Source organism: Passer montanus, unplaced genomic scaffold, assembly GCF_014805655.1.
Source record: "Passer montanus isolate IOZ18808 unplaced genomic scaffold, ASM1480565v1 scaffold10, whole genome shotgun sequence".
Classification (NCBI taxonomy): domain Eukaryota; kingdom Metazoa; phylum Chordata; class Aves; order Passeriformes; family Passeridae; genus Passer; species Passer montanus.
Window position 1 is genome coordinate 36,690,987 of NW_024356505.1, and position 18,592 is coordinate 36,709,578.

Sequence of the window (18,592 nt, forward strand, 5' to 3'; positions counted from 1 at the left end):
CCCGGCGGGAGCGCCGCGGGCAGCGCCGGGCCCGAGCCCCGCGGGCAGCCGGGGGAAAACCTCCCCTTCACCCGCGTCCGGAGCGCACCGGCTCAAAACCCGCCCCGGCACCGCGCGGGCAGCCCTCCCGCGGGGATAGCGCCGGGCGAGCATCACTCGCTGTCGGATGGAGATGCGGGGCTCCCACGCGCACGGGTCACGCATTCAGCCCCAGCGCCTCTCCTCCTCCACGAAAGGGTGAGGAAAACCCAAAAACCGCTCGTGGAGGTCAGCGACTCACCTGCTGCTGTGCCGCAGCACGGGGGCACCCACCAGGCGGAGGAGAAGAGAGTGGAAATCACTTCGTCGGGGAACAAAGTCACATTCCGCTGGATCTGCAGCAAGTTCAGCACCAGGGCCATGAAAGCACCCACGACGAAGAGCACCACGCTCCGCTGCACCAGGTGCTGACTCCAGTTCAAGGTGCTGCCGGTGCTGCTGGCGCTGCTGCTGGCGCTGGAGGTGCTGGGGCTGCGAGCTCCGCGCCCCACCAGCGCCAGCGGGGGGCTGGACACCGAGGAGCTCAGCATCTCGCCCACCTTGGCGGCCAGCCCCGCCGCCGTGTCCCCCAGCTGGCTCCTGTGCCTCCCCCGGGCAGTGCAGGAACAGCTCCAGGCGCAGCTCTCCAGCCTGGGCATTGGCTTCTCCGGAGTCCTGAAACACACACGCAGGGGCACACGCTACTAAAGCTCCCAGCAGCGGGTCAGCCCGGCGCCTCCCTCCGCGCCGACACGCAGCGCCGCATCCTCCAGCACCGCCCGCGCTCCGGGGGATGCGGGGAGGGCGCGGACCCCGGCCCGCCACCCTCCACAGCCCCTCTGGTTCGCTCCCTGCCGGGGCCCGTCCCACCTCCGCCCCCGGGGCATCCGGGCCGCGGGTCCCGCTCACCTCGGGATAGGATGGGCTGGGGGAAGCTGCGCCGCTCCGCCGCCTCCCTGCCGGCTGCGCGCCGCCGGCCCGCGCCCCGGGTAAGGTTTATAAACCCCGAGCCGCGGATGTCACGTTACCCGCTGCCGACCTACCCGCGGCCGCAGGCAGCGCCGGGCCCGCCGCTGCGCTCCGCGCCGCCGCCCCGCCCGTCCCCTCCCCGTGAGGGGCCGTGAGGGGCGGCCGGCGGCGGGAGCGATGCGCGCCGCCCCCGGGCGGGAAGGGGAGGGCGGTGGAGGGATGGAGGTGCTGGCGGTGGTGACGCTGGCATGGGATGTCAAGGTTCGAAGAGGTCTTTAAGATCGTCCTGTCCAGCTGTGAACCCAGTGCCACCGCTGCTGCCCTTAAACCGCTAAGCCACATCACTCAGCACCAGGTCCAGACGCCTCTTGAGCACCTCCAGGGTGACTCAACCACCTCCCTGGGCAGCCTGTCCCAACCTATCCCTATCCCAATGCCTGACCACCCTAAAATGGATTTTTTTTTTTCCCCCGACTGTCTAATCTGAATCTCCCCAGTCTCATTTTAAGGCCATGTGCTGGTGGGCCCAGCGTGCTGCGTGTCCCTTTGGGAGATGGCTGTCAGTAACAGGGAAGGCTGAAGGCGTCTGCTGAGGACGAAGGGATCAGTGATCTCTGTCATAGTTCTGAAGTGGTGTAAGGGGATCCTGCCAAGCCCATGACTCCGTAAGACGACGGTGCCAGAGCCAGACGCTGCGTCAGCGACCAGCCATGGGGTGACCGGAGGATCCGAGGCTCCTGACGGGTCCCTGACAGCCTGAGCAGCTGCTCTGCCAGCGCTGGCAAAGCTCGGGCCACAATCCTCCCAGACTCAAATAACAATAAACCAGTTAAATACACATTCACCCTCTGGACTCTGCAAGGGTTTGGGAAGAGGCCTGTCAAGGATGGTTAAGTGTGAGCTGTACATTATGGTAGAGTTCAACTCTAAAAAACGAGCACACAGAGCAGGACTCAGCTCCCAGGCTTCCTTTTTGAGATGCCAGTTCTCCAGGACACATGGGAGGCTGGTGTATGCAGTGGGAATAGCTGGGCTTTGCGTTTATTAGCTGACCTCACTGGACCAGCAGATTTTCTTTTCACATGAGGTGTGCCACCATCATTACACTGGGGAGGAATACAGGACCAAGGGGCTTCCCAAGTGATGGCACTGAGGATTTAAGGATAGCTGTTAGCCATGCCTGTGATGGGCACAACGATGGTCCAGGATCAGGGTTCAGTGATGGTTCCAGTTGTCCTTCATTGTCCTTCATTGATGTGATAAAATAAATAGCAGATAAAATACATGAAGCAAATAAAATACATGAAATCAGTTGAAGATATGGAAAGAGGCAGGTCTTCTCTGCATGTAAGGAAGAGTAAAATTTACCTGGGATATGGCTGTCCCTCCTGATCTCTGCTCATTTCTAGCTGGGAATGGAAAGAGTTAGCATAGTTAGCATAGAAAGATCATAGCATGATCCTGCTGAGTAAAGTGCCTTTGGAAAATGTACTGGACAGATTGTTAGTGCCACTGCTGGAAAGTGACAGATGAGCCCAGCATTTTTCTCTTAATGCCAACTGGGATCACCCCAGTAATGTCTTGCAGACTTTACTGCTCAACCAAGGTTTATGTGTCCTCTGTACGTGGAACTCAGTTTCTGTTGCTGTTTATTGTACTGAAACAACTTTTGGTTTTACTTTAATATGCTAAAATTGTTTGGCTTCTTCTGACAGATTTTTTAAAGACACAGTATATTTCTCTTCATTTGTTTTTGGATTTTGTTCTGTGACCCAGTTGGATCTGCACAAAAAGTTTCAGTCAACTGTTTTGAGAGAAAACAGCCTTAATGCACTGGCAGCTTTTTATGGGTTCCTCTGCAGAAATGTTTGATTTGTTTCAGGAAATCACATGCAGACCTAACACTTCCCCTCATGGCAACTGTGCACAAACTTTGAATTGACACAGACAATTTATCTGCATCCCTAGACCACTAAGCAACACCTTTGGCAGCTCTAAATAAGGGCTAGAACTCATTCCCTGGGAAATACTCTTTTTTGGTGAATCACTCACTTTGAGATTTATCAACAGGACTGTTGATCTGAGATAAAATGATTCATCTTTGTAGGAAATCTCTTCCTGGACTTGGCTTATGGGAAACAAATATAATTCATCCTTGCTTGTGCTGCATCTCTACTATATTTGAAAGAAATATCTTTCTGTATTTAAATTCTCCCCCTGAATCTTGCCCGTATTTTCAGTGTTTGGGCAGAGTTTACATTCCCTTGTGCTGCATCTGCTAGTTTTCCTTCCTGAAAGAACCTCTTAAGCAATTTTTTTTATCCTGTGTTTTCCTTTCCTCATGGGTATGCCTCTTTTGCTACTTCCTGCAGAATATTTTATTTGAATATTTTATTTGAATATTTTATATGTATTTTTTTTCATATTCATGATATCATGTTGTGGTGCCCTTCTTTCTTCCTGTTTTTTTTTCCAGACAACAGAGACCAACTTCTGAGAGGGTAAAAGTTGCTGCAGCTTTGCTAAAACCAGCTGAATCAGTGCAAATCTAAACTATTCAATAACCTGTCCCTGAGCATGTTTTCCCCTAAGTTACCCACTTAGAATAAAGGTTACGTGCCTCTTTTGTTCGTGTTGCTTTACAGTCCTGTTGCTTTACATTTCTTTTTGGAATCCTAACGAAGGTTAGGCCTCAGCACACTTTGATTAATGCCTGAAATTTTATGCCTAACAGTTATTTCTGGAAAGAAGCGCTCACATGTCTTTGTAAGATTAATGACATCGTTATTTTTATCTCATCCCTTAGCAAAGGCAGCAGAATCTCTAAGTACTCAGCATTGTTGCTCATTGCATAAATAAATAATTTCACCTGTTCTTTCACACTTTGTGTATTAATCTCTGATGTTCTGGAATCTGACAATGTGCTTGCCTCACGAGGACTCTCTCATGGGCCTCTTATGAGGGAAGCCTGGGATACTTGGACAATTTATTTTTCTCCCTACTTAAACCAGATCAAAACATGAGCTGTCTGCTGACAAAAGCTCAAAAGGCAGTGGTGGAGAATCACAGAGCAAGGCCTGTTTTATGTGTAAAACTGCTCTCCCTCTGCTTCACTGGAGATTTTTTTTGACTTTTTTCACCTTCAAGACTTTCTCCTATTGATACAGAGAATAGAAACGTTCCCAGTCATATGCTCAGCCTTAATCTCCTGTGTCTCCATAAAAGGATTTAGTGACATTCATTGTTTGATTCCCCATGCCAGCCCTATGTACAAGAGTTCAAAAAATCTTTTGACTTCAGCAGCAGTCTGTCATCCTGAGGTCTTTGCTTTATCAGAGGTCTCCAGTGTAGCTCTGTGAATTCTTAGGAACCTGCAGCAAGCCTGCAGATCATGGAATCATAGAATGGCGTGGGTTGGAAGGGACCTTGAAGATCATTTTGCTCCAACCCCCCTGCCATGGGCAGGGACATCTTCCACTAGACTGCTCAGGGCTCAATCCAACCTGTCCTTGAACACTTCCAGGCACGGGGCATCCACAAATTCTATCTCAGGGCTCCATCCAACCTGTCCTTGAACACTTCCAGGCACGGGGCATCCACAAATTCTATTGGCAACCTGTGCCAGTGTCTGACCACACTCACAAACAATTTCCTCCTGATATCTAATCTACACTACTCTCAAGGTGAAGCCATTCCCTCCTGTCACTCCTGGCTCTTGTGAAAAGTCCCTCTCCATTTTTCTTGTGGCCTCCCTTCAAGTACTGCAAAGTCACAACTAGGTCACACCTTTTGCATGCTGAGCAATCCCAATTCCCTCAGCCTTTCCTTGCAAGAGAGGTGCTCCATCCCTCTGATCATCTTGGTGGGGCCTCCACCAGAGTTGCTCCAACAGGTCCATGTCCTCTCTGTGTTGGGGACTCCAGATGTGGATGCAGCACTCCAGGTGGGGTCTCACCAGAACAGAGACAGAATCCCCTCCCTCTCCCTGCTGCCCTTGGTGTTTTGATGCAGCCCAGGACGTGGGTGTGAGTGCACATGGCCAGGTCATGTCCAGCTTCCCATCCACCAGCACCCCCAAATCCCTCGATCTGTTCATCCTCCAGCCTGGATTGTCACCGGCGTGGCCCCGATGCAGCACCTTGCACTTGGCTTTGTCAGACCACAGGAGGTTCCTGTGGGCCACTTCTCAAGTTCATCCAGGTCCTTCAGGTGTGGCCACTGCTTGGTGTCATCTTAAACTTGCTGAGGCTGCCTCCATCCCTTTGTCTGGGTCATTAATGAAGACATTAAATAATGCTGGTCCCAGTGAGGACCCTGGGGGACAGCGCTTGTCACTCATGTCCTGTTCCTTCTCAGAGGTCGGTAAATGGTGGATGCTGAGTTCTGCAGGGTGGTTCTGTGAGATTGCCCAAGCCCCAGTGCAGGAGCTCATTAAAAGCTGAAAGGAGAAGGACAGGGAGTGATTACAGGGTGCAACAGGCAGGATGCAGAATGTACAAGCTCTGAACAAGGCAAACTCCAGCCAGAACACTTCAGGCGTGTAAAACAAAGGGGAAAACAAAGTGTGCTGGTGGTTAGCATATAATAACGTGAGTCATCCACAGTGAGCAGAGCTTAAAAACTTGGCTGCTTTTGCATAATCTGAGGGTGAGGAACAATAGTTGGAGTTTGAACATGGAAATTAAACCCTAAGATATCCGAACAAAGCCCTGTCTTTGTGTAGTTAATAATATTGTTGTGGGCATATGACAAATGTTAATTGAATGTTTTTTTGTTTAGTTGCTGATGTTTCTCTAGCTGCTTTTTCTTTTACCAGAGCAAAACAGAAAGAACAATTCTAATCAGGCTGCTGTCTCCAAATGTCTATAAATCCATGTAACAACTATCATATAATTAGCCAGCCAACATCCCACATGCAGCTGTGGGCACTGACTCCCTGACAATGAACCTCTGTCCTGACACAAAGGCAGTGCCTTTGCCTTGTTTTTGACTTCATTCATCATCATAGTTGTGCATATTTATGTAGCAGAGAGTTCAGTGAGTTCATACTTGGTATTCAAAGTGGTGATTTAATCAAAACTTCATTATGGAAAAATACTGTTTGTTGATTATATTGCTGATCAAGTTACTTCTTTGGTGATGACAATAGGTTTGTGAGGCTGGTGTGAGTATCATTACTGAGGCAAGCTCTTCTATCCAGGTGTGGTTAAAATTGTTGATACTCTAATCTTTCTATATTTGCATTTATACATTTATTTATACTATGTATAGACCTTTAAAGATACTGATTAGAAGTGATGCTTCCATCTTTTTTTTTTTTTTAACTTTAGCTGTGACATAAAAACTAGGGCACTATGGACCAGGTTTCCTTGAGGGTAAAATTATTGACTGTAATGACTTTTTAGAGGAGTAGCTAGTCAAGTGTCATCTGAGGGGGTGGCCTGTGTCTTAGTAGTCCGAGTCATGATAGGCTAAAGATTAGAGACTAAATAGATGAAATAAACAGAAATATCATGATAAACCACCAAGAAACAGGAACATTGTCTTTTTAATGCATTTATTTCTTGATGGAAAAATTGCTTGCATAAGAAAGCAAACTAGGTACATTTCTATCACCAATCCTTACACAACATCAGTCCTTTGCAAAAAGGCACCTCCAAAGTGTGTGTTCAGGCAAGCATGTCCATGGTTGATTTAAGATTAAATGATTTTCACTTGTTTGGTGACTTTGGACTCAGTCATTCCCACATAGGATAAAAGGAACTTCCCTCAAGGATTGCATTGTGAACTCTTACATCCCTCTTCTTATGACTCTTAATTCCAGCACTTTTCCTCTGAAGCAGGCAGCCCTCCCAGTTACTCTGTCATATGTGCCTGAGGAAGATGCTTCTGGAATTCATATTCTAGTTTGTAGGGTTAAACATGAAATTCCCCAAAAGTGGTACTCCAGCTTACTTCAGTTTTTAGATTTCATGGTGTTGCAGTGGGGGACACATGCAGTGACACGTGGAATGCTCACTTGGAGTGCTCAGCTTGGGATGAGTAGTTAGAGAGGACAGGAAGGAGCTCTGCAGCATCCTCATTTTCCAAACTCTCCTCACTTTGTTGAGCAGGACTGTTCCCACCTCGGAGAGCTGCAGCCTTGATGTCTGATGGGATGGTCAAGGTCTAAATCAGGTCAGAACTCCTTGGCTCTGCCCCTTGCTGTCCCATCCTTACCATGGAAATAACTATAAATAGCAGAGCTGTGGCTGCCAGGAATAGACTCAGTATCACACACTCTGGTTATGTCTGTACATCCTCATGTCCCTTCAGCTCAGGAGCACAATGGCCAAGAGCTTTAGAGCTGTTCCTCTCATATGGAAAACACCTTCTTCCACAGCTTTTCACATTGGATGATTCTGCCCAATTCACACTGCTTAAAAAAAAAAAAAAAAAAAAAAAAAAGAGTCTCTAAGACATCTGTAGTTTATCTTAAAGGACAACATTATGACTACATGAAAGAGGTCAGTGCCCAAATACTGCCAGTATTCCAGGCTACCATCCTGAGAATGTGAAAATTAGAACTAACCTACCTATAATTTTTCCTCCCCATCATTCTGTTGAGATAGATATTCAGGGAGCTGCCTTGGGTTTGAGCAGGATAATGGGAAAAGCTTTCCAGTGTAAAGCTGCCCATACAAGCAGGAAGAGCAGTGCAGAGGAAAAGCATCACAGAGAGAACGTGCCCATGTGCTAGTGCAAAATGTGGTGTGGAACTGTGGCTTACGTGTTGCTTCATGATTAGCACTGTAAATATTGCTGCTTTTCAGGCAAAATCTTAAGTTTCCCATGTCAGTGATTACATCAGTGCTCTTAAATGCAGCTCACTGTACCTTGGTGGGGAAAATTGCTGTCAGACGTGGTTTCAGATTGCCTAGCTGAACTTCAAGTTAAAAATGTGCAGCATATGGGAAGACTACAACTTTGCCTGGAGTGATACTTTAGAAACTGCTGAAGCTAGGTTATGCTGAAAAATGTATTTATGTAAAGCCAAACCCTTCAGCTTTTACTCATAAAAGGACACACTTGTAATAATGACATCAGGCCACTTGCATGCAAACTCAAAGGACTAATTAAGTGCTAAGTTTGTTCTAGCTATACATAATTTAACTCTTGCTATCACTGCATTGCAGGATTGGACCTTACACAGCAGCTTCAAATATGCCACTGTACATTTTACTGTTTTTACAGGTACTATAACAGATCAAATCAAATGCCAGGCAGACTTAACCTCGTTAATGATCTGAGCTGGGTGCTGCCAGCTTCATTTGCTTATTCAGACATATTTTTGGATGTTGCTTATGCAGAGTGCTGAAGAAGCTCAGAACACATCAGGTCACAATATCCTTGGTTCAGGATCATGGACTGTGCCCACTCTGCTCAGATTAATGCCTGTAATGTGCTGAAGTTAGTAGCTGTTGCTTTTAGCTTTGCCCTTGGACTGAGCAGGGGGAAATAATATCTCCCGAGGCTGCTGAGATCCCAGTTTGTCTGGGCTGGCCTTGGGAGTGCCCATTTCTGTCCTCTGACTGTAGCAAAAGCTTCTGCTTTCTTTATTTAGAGGGAAGGAAGGATAGATTCAGGCTGTGAGGTCAGAGGGCAGCTATATGTTTCTGCCCTGTTGTCATACAGAATGGTTTGTGGGTGCAGCACTCACCCAGGTTTCACTGTTTGCCCAGGTTTGTTTGGGAATTGCCTCACAAAGTCAGGTGCTCGTGACATTTGTAAAGGTGAGGTTGGTGCCTTCACGTCTGTGGCAGAGGCTGCAAACTGTGATTGCAGAAAGATCCCAGGGCAGACAGGCATTAACCTCTTGGGTGTTACTGGTCAATAATGTCCCACATCCGGCAAGAGAGAAAAAACACCGGGAATAAAATCCAATAACACTGTCAGAGAAAACAGAAGAAACCAATACAAAACATCTCAAGATGAATGGCTTTGTGCGCTGTCTGAGAAGCCAGGAAGTCTATGCATCCCACCTGAGAAGCTGTTGGTCTTCTCATCAGCCAGCCTGGGCATCTATTCAACTGAATATGTATTTAATTTTCTCACACGCACTGGAGGAATCTCAGCTGGAAAAATCAGCCAGACAACTTCCCCTATCTCTGAATCAGCAGCACGAAGATTTGTGGTTATCAAAGAGACCTTGCCCCTGATTTTTAACATTTAAGAATCTGCTGGTTTTGCTGTTCCATGGTTAGCTGGTTGCCTGTGTTTGCATGCAGAAGTCTGTTCTTGTGCTGTGTTGTTTCTCTGGAATGCTGTGAGCAGTTGTTTTTGTTTGTTCCTACTCGGGTGGAGCTAACTGTCTAATTGGGTAAATATTTGCAATGCTGTACTTGCATGCACAGAAGACAAAGAGGGCTGGACTCCTGTTGACATAAAGGGCTTTTACACCAGCCCAGCAATGTCAAGACTTAAATAAAATTGATAAGTACAAAGCCACTTTGTATAGTCAGATCATAAAAAGTGGATTTAATTTAACTGTCATGGACATATTTACTTATAATTACAGATGGACTATATTTTCTAACATGATTGCAGCCATGAAGGAGTTATTCACTCTGCCTTATTCACTGATTACAAATTCAAAACTGTTGGACTTCCACTGGGTTAGCCGTGTTAATAAAATGGTATTTTTTAACCAAAATGCCTTTGGATATCAAGGGTGAGTTTTCCACAGATGTAGAAATTGCCTAAGTGAACATTAATAGGTCCAAATACCTAAAGGTGTTTTGAAAATTGCAGGCTTGTGGTGCTCATGGAAGGTGTGTTTGTATATATAAAATAAATACCTTGCATAAACCTTACGGGGTGACTATTGCATATGTTATCATTAGCTCCAAAGTACACTATAAATATCCACACACATATAAACAGATTCCAAAGATTTATCATTGAAGAGGCTGTTAATGAGCTTTTCTTAGAACAAAGGTTATTAAAAATGGTTGTGGCATGAGGAGAAGGGAACTTGAACTCCACAGCTGAGTGTAGACCTAGTTCAGCTTCTGTTTATCTGTAGCTGTCACAGCCTGGACCTTATTGGGAATGGATTTACTCTGGCTAGTCTTGAAAGACTTGCACAGTCTCATAGAGCCATTGCTCCACACACACCTGAACAGAACAAGAGTCTGTCTGTAGGACTAAGAAAAAAACTTTAGTATATGAGGGTTTTATTTTATTTACAATTATTTGTCTTATTTGAAATTATCACTATATTTCTTCCAGGTTCAACTATTTACTCTTTTATCCAAAAAAGAAATAAGGATAATTCAGAGTTTCACCTCTATAAGGCCAAGCTCTGATGCTCTTACACCACCTGGTATCCTGCTTAGTCATCAGTTCCACTGGGTTCACTGATCCCAGCTGTGGTGCCAAAGCCTCTGATTGCCACAGCACAGCCATCCCCTCCTCCACGCCTCCCCGTCCTTTACTGCCAGTCCCAGCTTTTGCTCTGCCTTTATGACATGGGTATTGGAGCTCAGGTTGCCTCTGAGCAAGCATTCATTGGCCAGGTGCTCAGCCACATCTCTGCTGCTGCAGAGTTCATCCCATTGCCCGTCCCTGCAGCGTGCTCATGGATCTCCCCGTGCCGTCATTCTGGGAAGCAGGAGGCCGTGACCCAGCCAGCACAGGCTGCCTTGCAGGTTTTGGCTGTGTCCATTCCCTTGTCTAATCCACTCCTCATCCATCCCGGTGAGCAGTGTGGTGAGTGAGGAAAAGCAGCTGTAGAGGTGTGGAGCCTGCTGAGGTCGGTGGTGCCCCTGCCTGTTTTGCCCTTCTTATGTGGAAAATGTGTCTCAGCACCCAGCCCTTCCACCAGGCATGTGCTCAGTAGCTTCCTAGGAGCTCACTCACCCTGGTTTTTTGTCAACTGATGGCAAACTGAGTATAAATTTTTATGTTGTTGGCATCTTTTCACTTGCTGTTGTGGATTCTTCTAAGCTCATGTTGAGTATTTCCCTCAGTCACGCATAACTGGAATCAATTGTGTTCAAAAACACAAATGATTCTGTTTTTCCTTTCTGTCTTCATTCTGAAAACATCTTGAACTTTATTTCATAGTGAGCACATAACTGGAATTCATTAAAATGCAAATGATTCTGTGTTTTTCCTTTCAGTCTTCATTCTGAAAACATCTTGAACTTTATTTCATAGTGAGCTTTATCCAGCTGGAAAAATGTTAAAATTGTCCAGTGGTTTGAAATGTATGGGACAAGTAGGAAAGTGAATATTAGTCAAGATAGCAAGGCTGAATAAATCTCCTTTCATTAAGAAAACAGGCTAAAAACAGCACCACTTCCCTTCCCCAGTTTGAAACTGCTGAGCAACCTAAATACATACAGACAGTCTTCCTTGTGATGTTGTGATCACCAATCCTATTTCTCTGCAGTGTTTTTCCTGTTCCTTGTGTGTAAACAAACTGTAATCATAACACCATGACACCCAGTCCTCATCTTCTGACAGCCGCCTGTGGAAATTACTTCCTCCTTCAAGTCTTGCCTTTTCTCTGGGTCCTGCATTTAGTGAAACTGGTGATCTCTGTGTGACAATCCCAGGACATTCCTGACTCCCCATCAGACCTTTATCACACCAACACTGTGTTTTCCGAATACTTGCATCTGCTTTTGCTTGGAGTTTGGACAAAGCTTTCTAACCTGGATTATCTATGTATTTCCTTGACTCTCCTGTAAATGCTTATCTGAGCTGGACAGGAAGAACTTGTTCTGTTGTTTGGTCTTGGGATGTTACTGAAGAGTCATTAAAGTAGCAGAGAAGCTTTCATGAGACTGGGCAAGGAATGTGTCATTTTGTGCTTCTGCTCACCTGTCTGGATCTGCTAAAGCAAAGTGTTGTCCATTCACAAGAGAAATCCTGACATGAATGTCTGCTGTTAGGACTGGCAGCCAGTCAGAAATGTCTAACTGCCCAATGACTTTTCCCCACAAGAAAAAGGTAAATTTGCACTTGAAATTTTCAATCACGTGTAAAGTCCGAAACTTGATTTGCTCAGAGAGGTCATTAACGTTCAGCTTTGTATTAGGAAATAGCCTTTACCAATACATTTCAATGGGAAAAGCAAAGACTTGGGTTTGTTCCAAAAGATTCATTCATGAAAAATCTGCTGAATGAAAAAGGAAATCTACAATTTTTTTAAAGACTTTCTCTATCTGGAATGAATGTTTTAGTCTAGGCTAAGTGTACATTTTACAGACAATTCAACTCCATTTTAATTCAACTGATGTAACACTATAATAAATAATGTAAGAATTAGTGGCATGCTTTAATGTTCTTGCCTGCATAACGTACCTGGATTCTCTGCAGAAATAAAGCCTGATGTTATTTCATGTTGAAGGTGAAGTGTGTCCATCAATGTCTTTCCCAGGGGAACAGAGAGAACAAGGCTTGGGAGAAGGTTTGGCACACGCACTCCTCGTGAGGAACAAACTTGCACAGCAGCTTGTCTTTAACTCTTCCCAAGCACTGGAGCGTGTCATTGCTTTTGCAATAAACCATTCCTCAGGAACAGATATAGACTGGCTAAAAAATAATTAAAAACTTAATTTTCTGTAATGCTGTCCATCAAACAACTTTACTCAATCTTTCTGAAAGGCTGCTCTGCAGCATGGAAAAAAGACTGGCAGTAGTGCAAGAGCAGGAAGTATTTATGACCAGTGGAAGCATGGTTGGCCTTTTGCCCTAGAGAAATGGCTGGATGAGATCTTCTGCTTAAACCAATTAATAAAATAATTTGGACCTAGGCTTGGGGTGATGATGTTTGGCAAAGCAGCTGCAAAGGCTTTTTTTACTGCCCAGACTGATACAGGGATGTGCCCAGGTTCTGTTGTGTGCAAACCCACAGCTGTAGATTTGAGCAATCCTCTTTTTTGGGAAAACCTGAATTTTTACCAAGGTATAAAATTTGTAGATTAGGTCTTTTACAAAGATTTGGTCCCAATAGCCAAAATCCTGTTTGATTTGTCTCCTGCAATTGCTTTACAGTTTGTTGTGTAGCACTTCAAGAAAGACAAACAAAGCTTTATCCTCCTCTGGACAGCTGTTAGGGACAGATCCACTGACTCAGCTGCTCAAGACCTAACATTGAGTCTTTTATTCCAAACTAGCACACATAAAACATCTCTTCTTCCTACATTCACAGTTCCATGGAGTAGCTTTTTAGCATAGAACTAAAGACCAAGAGCAAACACAACAAACCCTAGTATCAGTGTCTTATACTAGTCACTATACTAGTGACTTAGTCTGCTAGTAAGCACATTTTTTTTTTCCCCAAACTGCCTGAGCCGTAGTTTTTCCAAACTTGTTTCCTATTTCCTTCCCTCATTTAGTCCATCTGATAATGCCAGCAGACATTATTTCATCTCTTGAGAAGACTGAAAGGGGGAGGATTCAGAGCTAGAGTAAATTCACTTCTCTCTGCTTACCCAATAATCTATGTCAAGTTATGCTGGATATGCTATTCTGAGAGACAGCTCAGGCTTCTTTATCTGCCACAGTAGCACTGCTTTGCTTTTCAAATCAGCAAACAAGAAGCCATGTCCTAAACAGGCCACTTCATTATCTTTTGTGTTGGTTATTTTTGTGGGGTGTTTTTTTTATCCCTCACGAAAACATAAATAATTCTTTATCACTGATAATAATTAGAAGCTGTACTTTTCCTTGTAGATCACAAGCTGAATGGAGAGCCTGTAGCCATTTGTCTGTGCCTTCAATGGGGAAATCAATTCTCAGTTATCTACGCTTGGCTTGTCTGGCTTGAGGATTAACCAGGCTGGGGATGCACTGACCTCAGTTCATTCACCATGTGCAAAGTTGACTTTGGACCAGGAGACTGTATTGATCCCAGCAGTGCTGCCTGCACATCTGTCACTTCCAGGGCTCCCTCCAGCTCATCAGCAGATCATCTCTGTCACTCACAGCTGTGTGGAGGCCCCTCCACAACCTCTGCAGCAGCACAGAGATACAACACTTCTTTCTGCATTGTCTTGGCATAAACTGAGTTTATTTATGCTCCTGGTGGCCCCTCAGCTGTCAGAAGCTGAGGAAACAATCTTTGCTCCTTACACCACCAGCAGAGGAGAGATTTCCAACTTTAAATAAACCAGTTTGTTACTAGTTAGTTTATTTTAGCTGGTACCGAACTGGGGGAGATTGGTACACTGTGCTTGTAGGCAAGGCTGAGACCTGGTCATGGCTACAGCCTGGTCATGGCTGTGGCTGAAATCTTTCTGAAACCTCATCATGGCTACAGCAAGATCCTGTTCCATGTTTTTCCTAGCAAAATGGTTTTTCTTTTCACCTTCAGCAGCAAACTCAGACTGCTTGAACTTGTATTTACTTTAACTAATTAGAATGTGGTGAGTTTAGGTCTTAATGCAGGTCATCAGTCAAATTTTAAATGTTTAGGTGCTTAAATAATAGACTCCTCATTAAAGTGATATCAACAAAAAGGATCTAATTTCTTTGGTTTAATTGGAAAAAAATTATAGATTTGTATTTGTCCTGTTATCTCTATCTTTTATTATTCCAAAGATATTCTGAATAGAGATGTTATCTCATGTTTAGCTATGCTCTTGCAATTCATCAAACCAGTAATTTATGTTTCTCTTGAAAGGAGATGAGAAGTAATTAACTCACGTATTGCACCCTTGTCTTTGTGGGCCTTTCATTTCTACTAAGTATCTGCACTAGCAGGTTTTTTTTTAAATTTCAGACTCTTCAAAACTCCTGGACTTCCTGAGGAAGGCCAGCACTCTCAGCAGTGTACGTGAGTGCTTGATGCCTTGCAGAATGAAGTCCCAGGAGTTCAGTCCTGTATTGATGTCATTGGTCACATTGACTTCAGGCCAGCAATTGCAATCCTGGGGTAGCAGGGTTCTTTGTCCCACTGAATTACTGGCCCTGGTTCTCAGGATATTTCCTCACTCTGCCATGCACATCCACAAGTTGTTTACTTGCCTGTGTGTTCTTCTGGCAGCCTGTATTCCTGGATGACCTATTTTTGCAAGAATCAAATGCCCGTGGCAGCAGCATTTTATTGGCCCTTGCTGGGCTGACACCACTGCAGTGAGAGTGCTCGTGGTCAGTGACACTGCAGCTCCTGGCTGAGCAAACTCATCTCCTGCCAGCTTTGCAGCAGCTTGTGTGGCAGCACTTTCTAGCAGGAGGGGCTCATGAAGACGTGTTTTCCTTTCACAGAACCAACTCCAAGGCTGACTAGTGAGCATGGCCAGTGTGGTGACAGAAATGAGGAGTTTCTGTGCAGAGCACACTCATAAAGGAGCTTGGACACCTCCTCTTGTTCTACTGTCCTGGTACTGAATCACATATAACTCATGGTTTCCTCTGTAGTTTCAACTTCCTCAGCTAAAATTGTAAGGGTGTGACAGATCAGCAGAGGTCAGGTGAGACTGGATGGAAGGGGAGGAGCTGTTCTCATTTAGATTTTTTTTTCTATAACAAAGTTGGTCACACCTCTAATAGCCAGACTCAGCTGTGTTTTCAGGTAATCTTAATAACAGGTTGCTAGAGTGCTTAGCTTGTTCAATCCATTCAGTAATTAGAGCTGGTGCTGAAGTCATAAAACTGGGTATGGAGTGAGGTCTTAATGAACACAGTGATTTGTCTGCAAGTACAGCTCTGTGGAGCTTCCTCACAAATGGCTTCCCCTGGGATGGAACAGTGCAGTCACCAAACAGGGCAGGTCCTTGTGGCAGCTGAGCACAAAACCTGAGCATTTAAGTGACCATCAGTAAGATCAGTTCAGCAGTGCAGGCAAAGGAAATTAAAGCTAGCAACATTCCAGCTGGATTAGTTATTTTTCAAAGTCTCAAAGTGCTGAGAACTTTGTGTTTTTATTCAGTGTTAAAGCTGATACTTGCAGCAACATTCACATGCTGAGGCAATGTTTTTAATGATTCAGGAGAAGAAGCTGTCTACTGAATCACCAGCATCCAAACCTGAAGAGCCAAACTGCTTTCTGTAAATCTGAATATAATTAAGCATAGCCTTGTTCTTTTCATTAGGCATGAAATAACCATAGATGATGAGACACCACTTACATAACAGTAAAAAATATTACTTGTTTTAGTTTTATACCCCAGAATCTCTAACCTACAATCTATTGCTGTGTGTCCTTTATAAGGACTGAGAAAGGATAAAAAAAATAGCTGGAAGAAATGTACATCCTAAATATGAAAACAACATTTCTGCTCATGAAATTCCTAAACCAGATGCTGTTAGAAGCTAGAAAAATATTCAAGAGGACAAACCATGCGAGCTTGTGCTGTTCTTGACCCACTGGCTGTTGTCAGACCCTGGAGTAGCAGGAGCTTTGATTTGATCTAGGGTGGCTGTCGTCAGCACTCTCTGTGTTCTTTGAACACCACAAGCAGTTTCATCAGATTAGATGAACAGACAGTGGGTGTCCCACACTGTCCCAAAAATATGTAATAAAAAAAAGCACCAGGTAAACATTGCATGAGGACATGATTAATGCCAGAAGAACAGAGGGTGGAAGTTCAAGGAAAGGCAAAAATTATTAGTAACAGAAAATATGTGTTTCTCAAGATCTAGAATGTAGTAAGAAAGATCTCCAGGGATGAATATAATTTAGTTTCAAAAGCAGACTAACTGGAAGGCTAGTAAATGCTGTAAAAGAAATGTTCTCACATTTTCATCTGTTGACCTGCTAATTTCTTTCTTTAAAACATTTGTTACAAGAACCATTCTGCAAATAATCTAGTTAGGGTTTTTTTGTGTGTGTGGTTTTTTTTTTCTGTTAGAGCAGAAACATTCTGATGCTGACTTGTCTGTTTTCCAAGCAGAGATGTGCCAGAACATCATCAGAGTCATAGGGATTACCCAACACTTGCCTGCTGAAGTGTTTGCAGTAACTGCTTGCAAAGAGGAAACTTTTTTGGCTTTGTAGGTGACTTTCATCACATCTTCCAGACTGAGGTGTAGAACAGCTGTAGAGATCCAGAAAGAAGGACCCTGAGGCCTTCATCTTAAGCTCCAGTTCTGTGCTTATGCCTGTGTTAATCTGGAATAGATCCCATTACATTGAACTGAATCTAAACAAGATTACATGAAATTTAAGTACTGGTCATACAAGAGAGTTGTTCTGCACTCTCTGCTACACTAAGTGGATATTATGTCTTAATTTTGGGACAAACAGGACACATTCCATGAATGAATGATAAAAATAGGAGGTAGATCCAGAACTTTTCACCTCCAGTTTCTACAACTCACTTAGAAAGGTATTCCATTTGTTATTCACATTGAAGTGGCAGATTTTGCCATCGCAGTGGCATCAAGCTGACTTCCCCCTGATTGTCTTGTGATTCCTTCCAAGAGAAACTAAAGGAGCAATTCAGGCAAGCTTTCCCTCTATCAGGTGTGCATTTATGTGCACTCCCTGATTGTCTTGTGATTCCTTCCAAAAGAAAACTGAAGAAGCAATTCAGGCAAGCTTTCCCTCTATCAGGTGTGCATTTATGTGCACCAGATGGACATACACAAGGTAAACACACTGCTAGAGGGCTGTAGTCACTGTGGGTGCTGAATTTAGCTGTAAACACATCCAGACAAAAATAAGGAAGATCACAGCTGAACTCTGCTGAAATGCTAATGCAAAATTAGCCTCATGTTAATTGTTTTGTTGGAGTGTTTACATAGCTTGGAAGAGCAGAGAAAGGCCACAAGCTTTATAGTTATGGCAAACTGCAAAACAGCTGGAAATCAACAGTGGGAAGGGAAGACTTTGCTGCTATGTGTGTCTTCAACTGCAGGCAAAGCTCCCTTGATGGCTCTGGTGCTATCGTGGTTCTGACTTGTCTTTGATTAATGCATGTGGAACCCTGGGAGCCCTGGCACACTGTGTTACACCTATTTCATAACTGCCTGGAGTTTCTTGTTAAGTAATCTGGCTGTGAGAGTTACAAAGCTGTCCTGCTTCTCTTAACATTTCAGAGGAGGAAAAAAATGTAGTGTTTTCCCATTGTCTACTACAAAAGTGGTGGAGATTTACATCTTGCAACCAAGTAGGCATTGTCACTGGGTGTGATAATGAAAAGTCTCCACTGATTAACTACAACAGCTTCTCTCCTAAATGTCCTGAGTGCCTCTCCTGCTCCTTGCCTCTCCCCCGAGGCACAGCAGCCCTCTCTGGCAGATTGGAGCCTTGGAGACTTTGCTGCCTCCTGGATGCTGCAGCACAAGACATTGTTATGGGTCTGTTCCTGGTCCTCCTCTCCTGCACAAGACATTGTTATGGGTCTGTTCCTGGTCCTCCTCTCCTGCACAAGACATTGTTATGGGCCTGTTCCTGGTCCTCCTGTCCTGCCCAAGACATTGTTATGGGTCTGTTCATGATCCTCCTCTCCTGCACAAGACATTGTTATGGGTCTGTTCATGGTCCTCCTCTCCTTCTGAGGCTCAGGGATTTCTTCTCTGGTGCCGTTCTCTCCTCTTTTACTCAACCACCCACCTTGGAATTCGGGACTCCCTTTGCCTCCCATTCCCCCTCCCCTCATCTGGTGCA

At 44.7% G+C, this 18,592-nt stretch overlaps 1 protein-coding gene across 1 annotated transcript in view; it reads right to left on the reverse strand.

Annotated features, from left to right (window-relative positions):
* The window catches only part of INSIG1 (insulin induced gene 1), a 9,778-nt gene extending 8,683 nt beyond the window's left edge, over positions 1-1,095 (reverse strand). The window contains exons 1-2 of the mRNA XM_039708375.1: positions 928-1,095; positions 281-693 (exon numbers count right to left, since the gene is read on the reverse strand). Of these exons, the coding sequence (XP_039564309.1) occupies positions 281-677 (397 nt within the window). The 5' untranslated portion in view covers positions 678-693; positions 928-1,095. The remainder of the gene's footprint in view (positions 1-280; positions 694-927) is intronic.
* Positions 1,096-18,592: the final 17,497 nt, after the last annotated feature.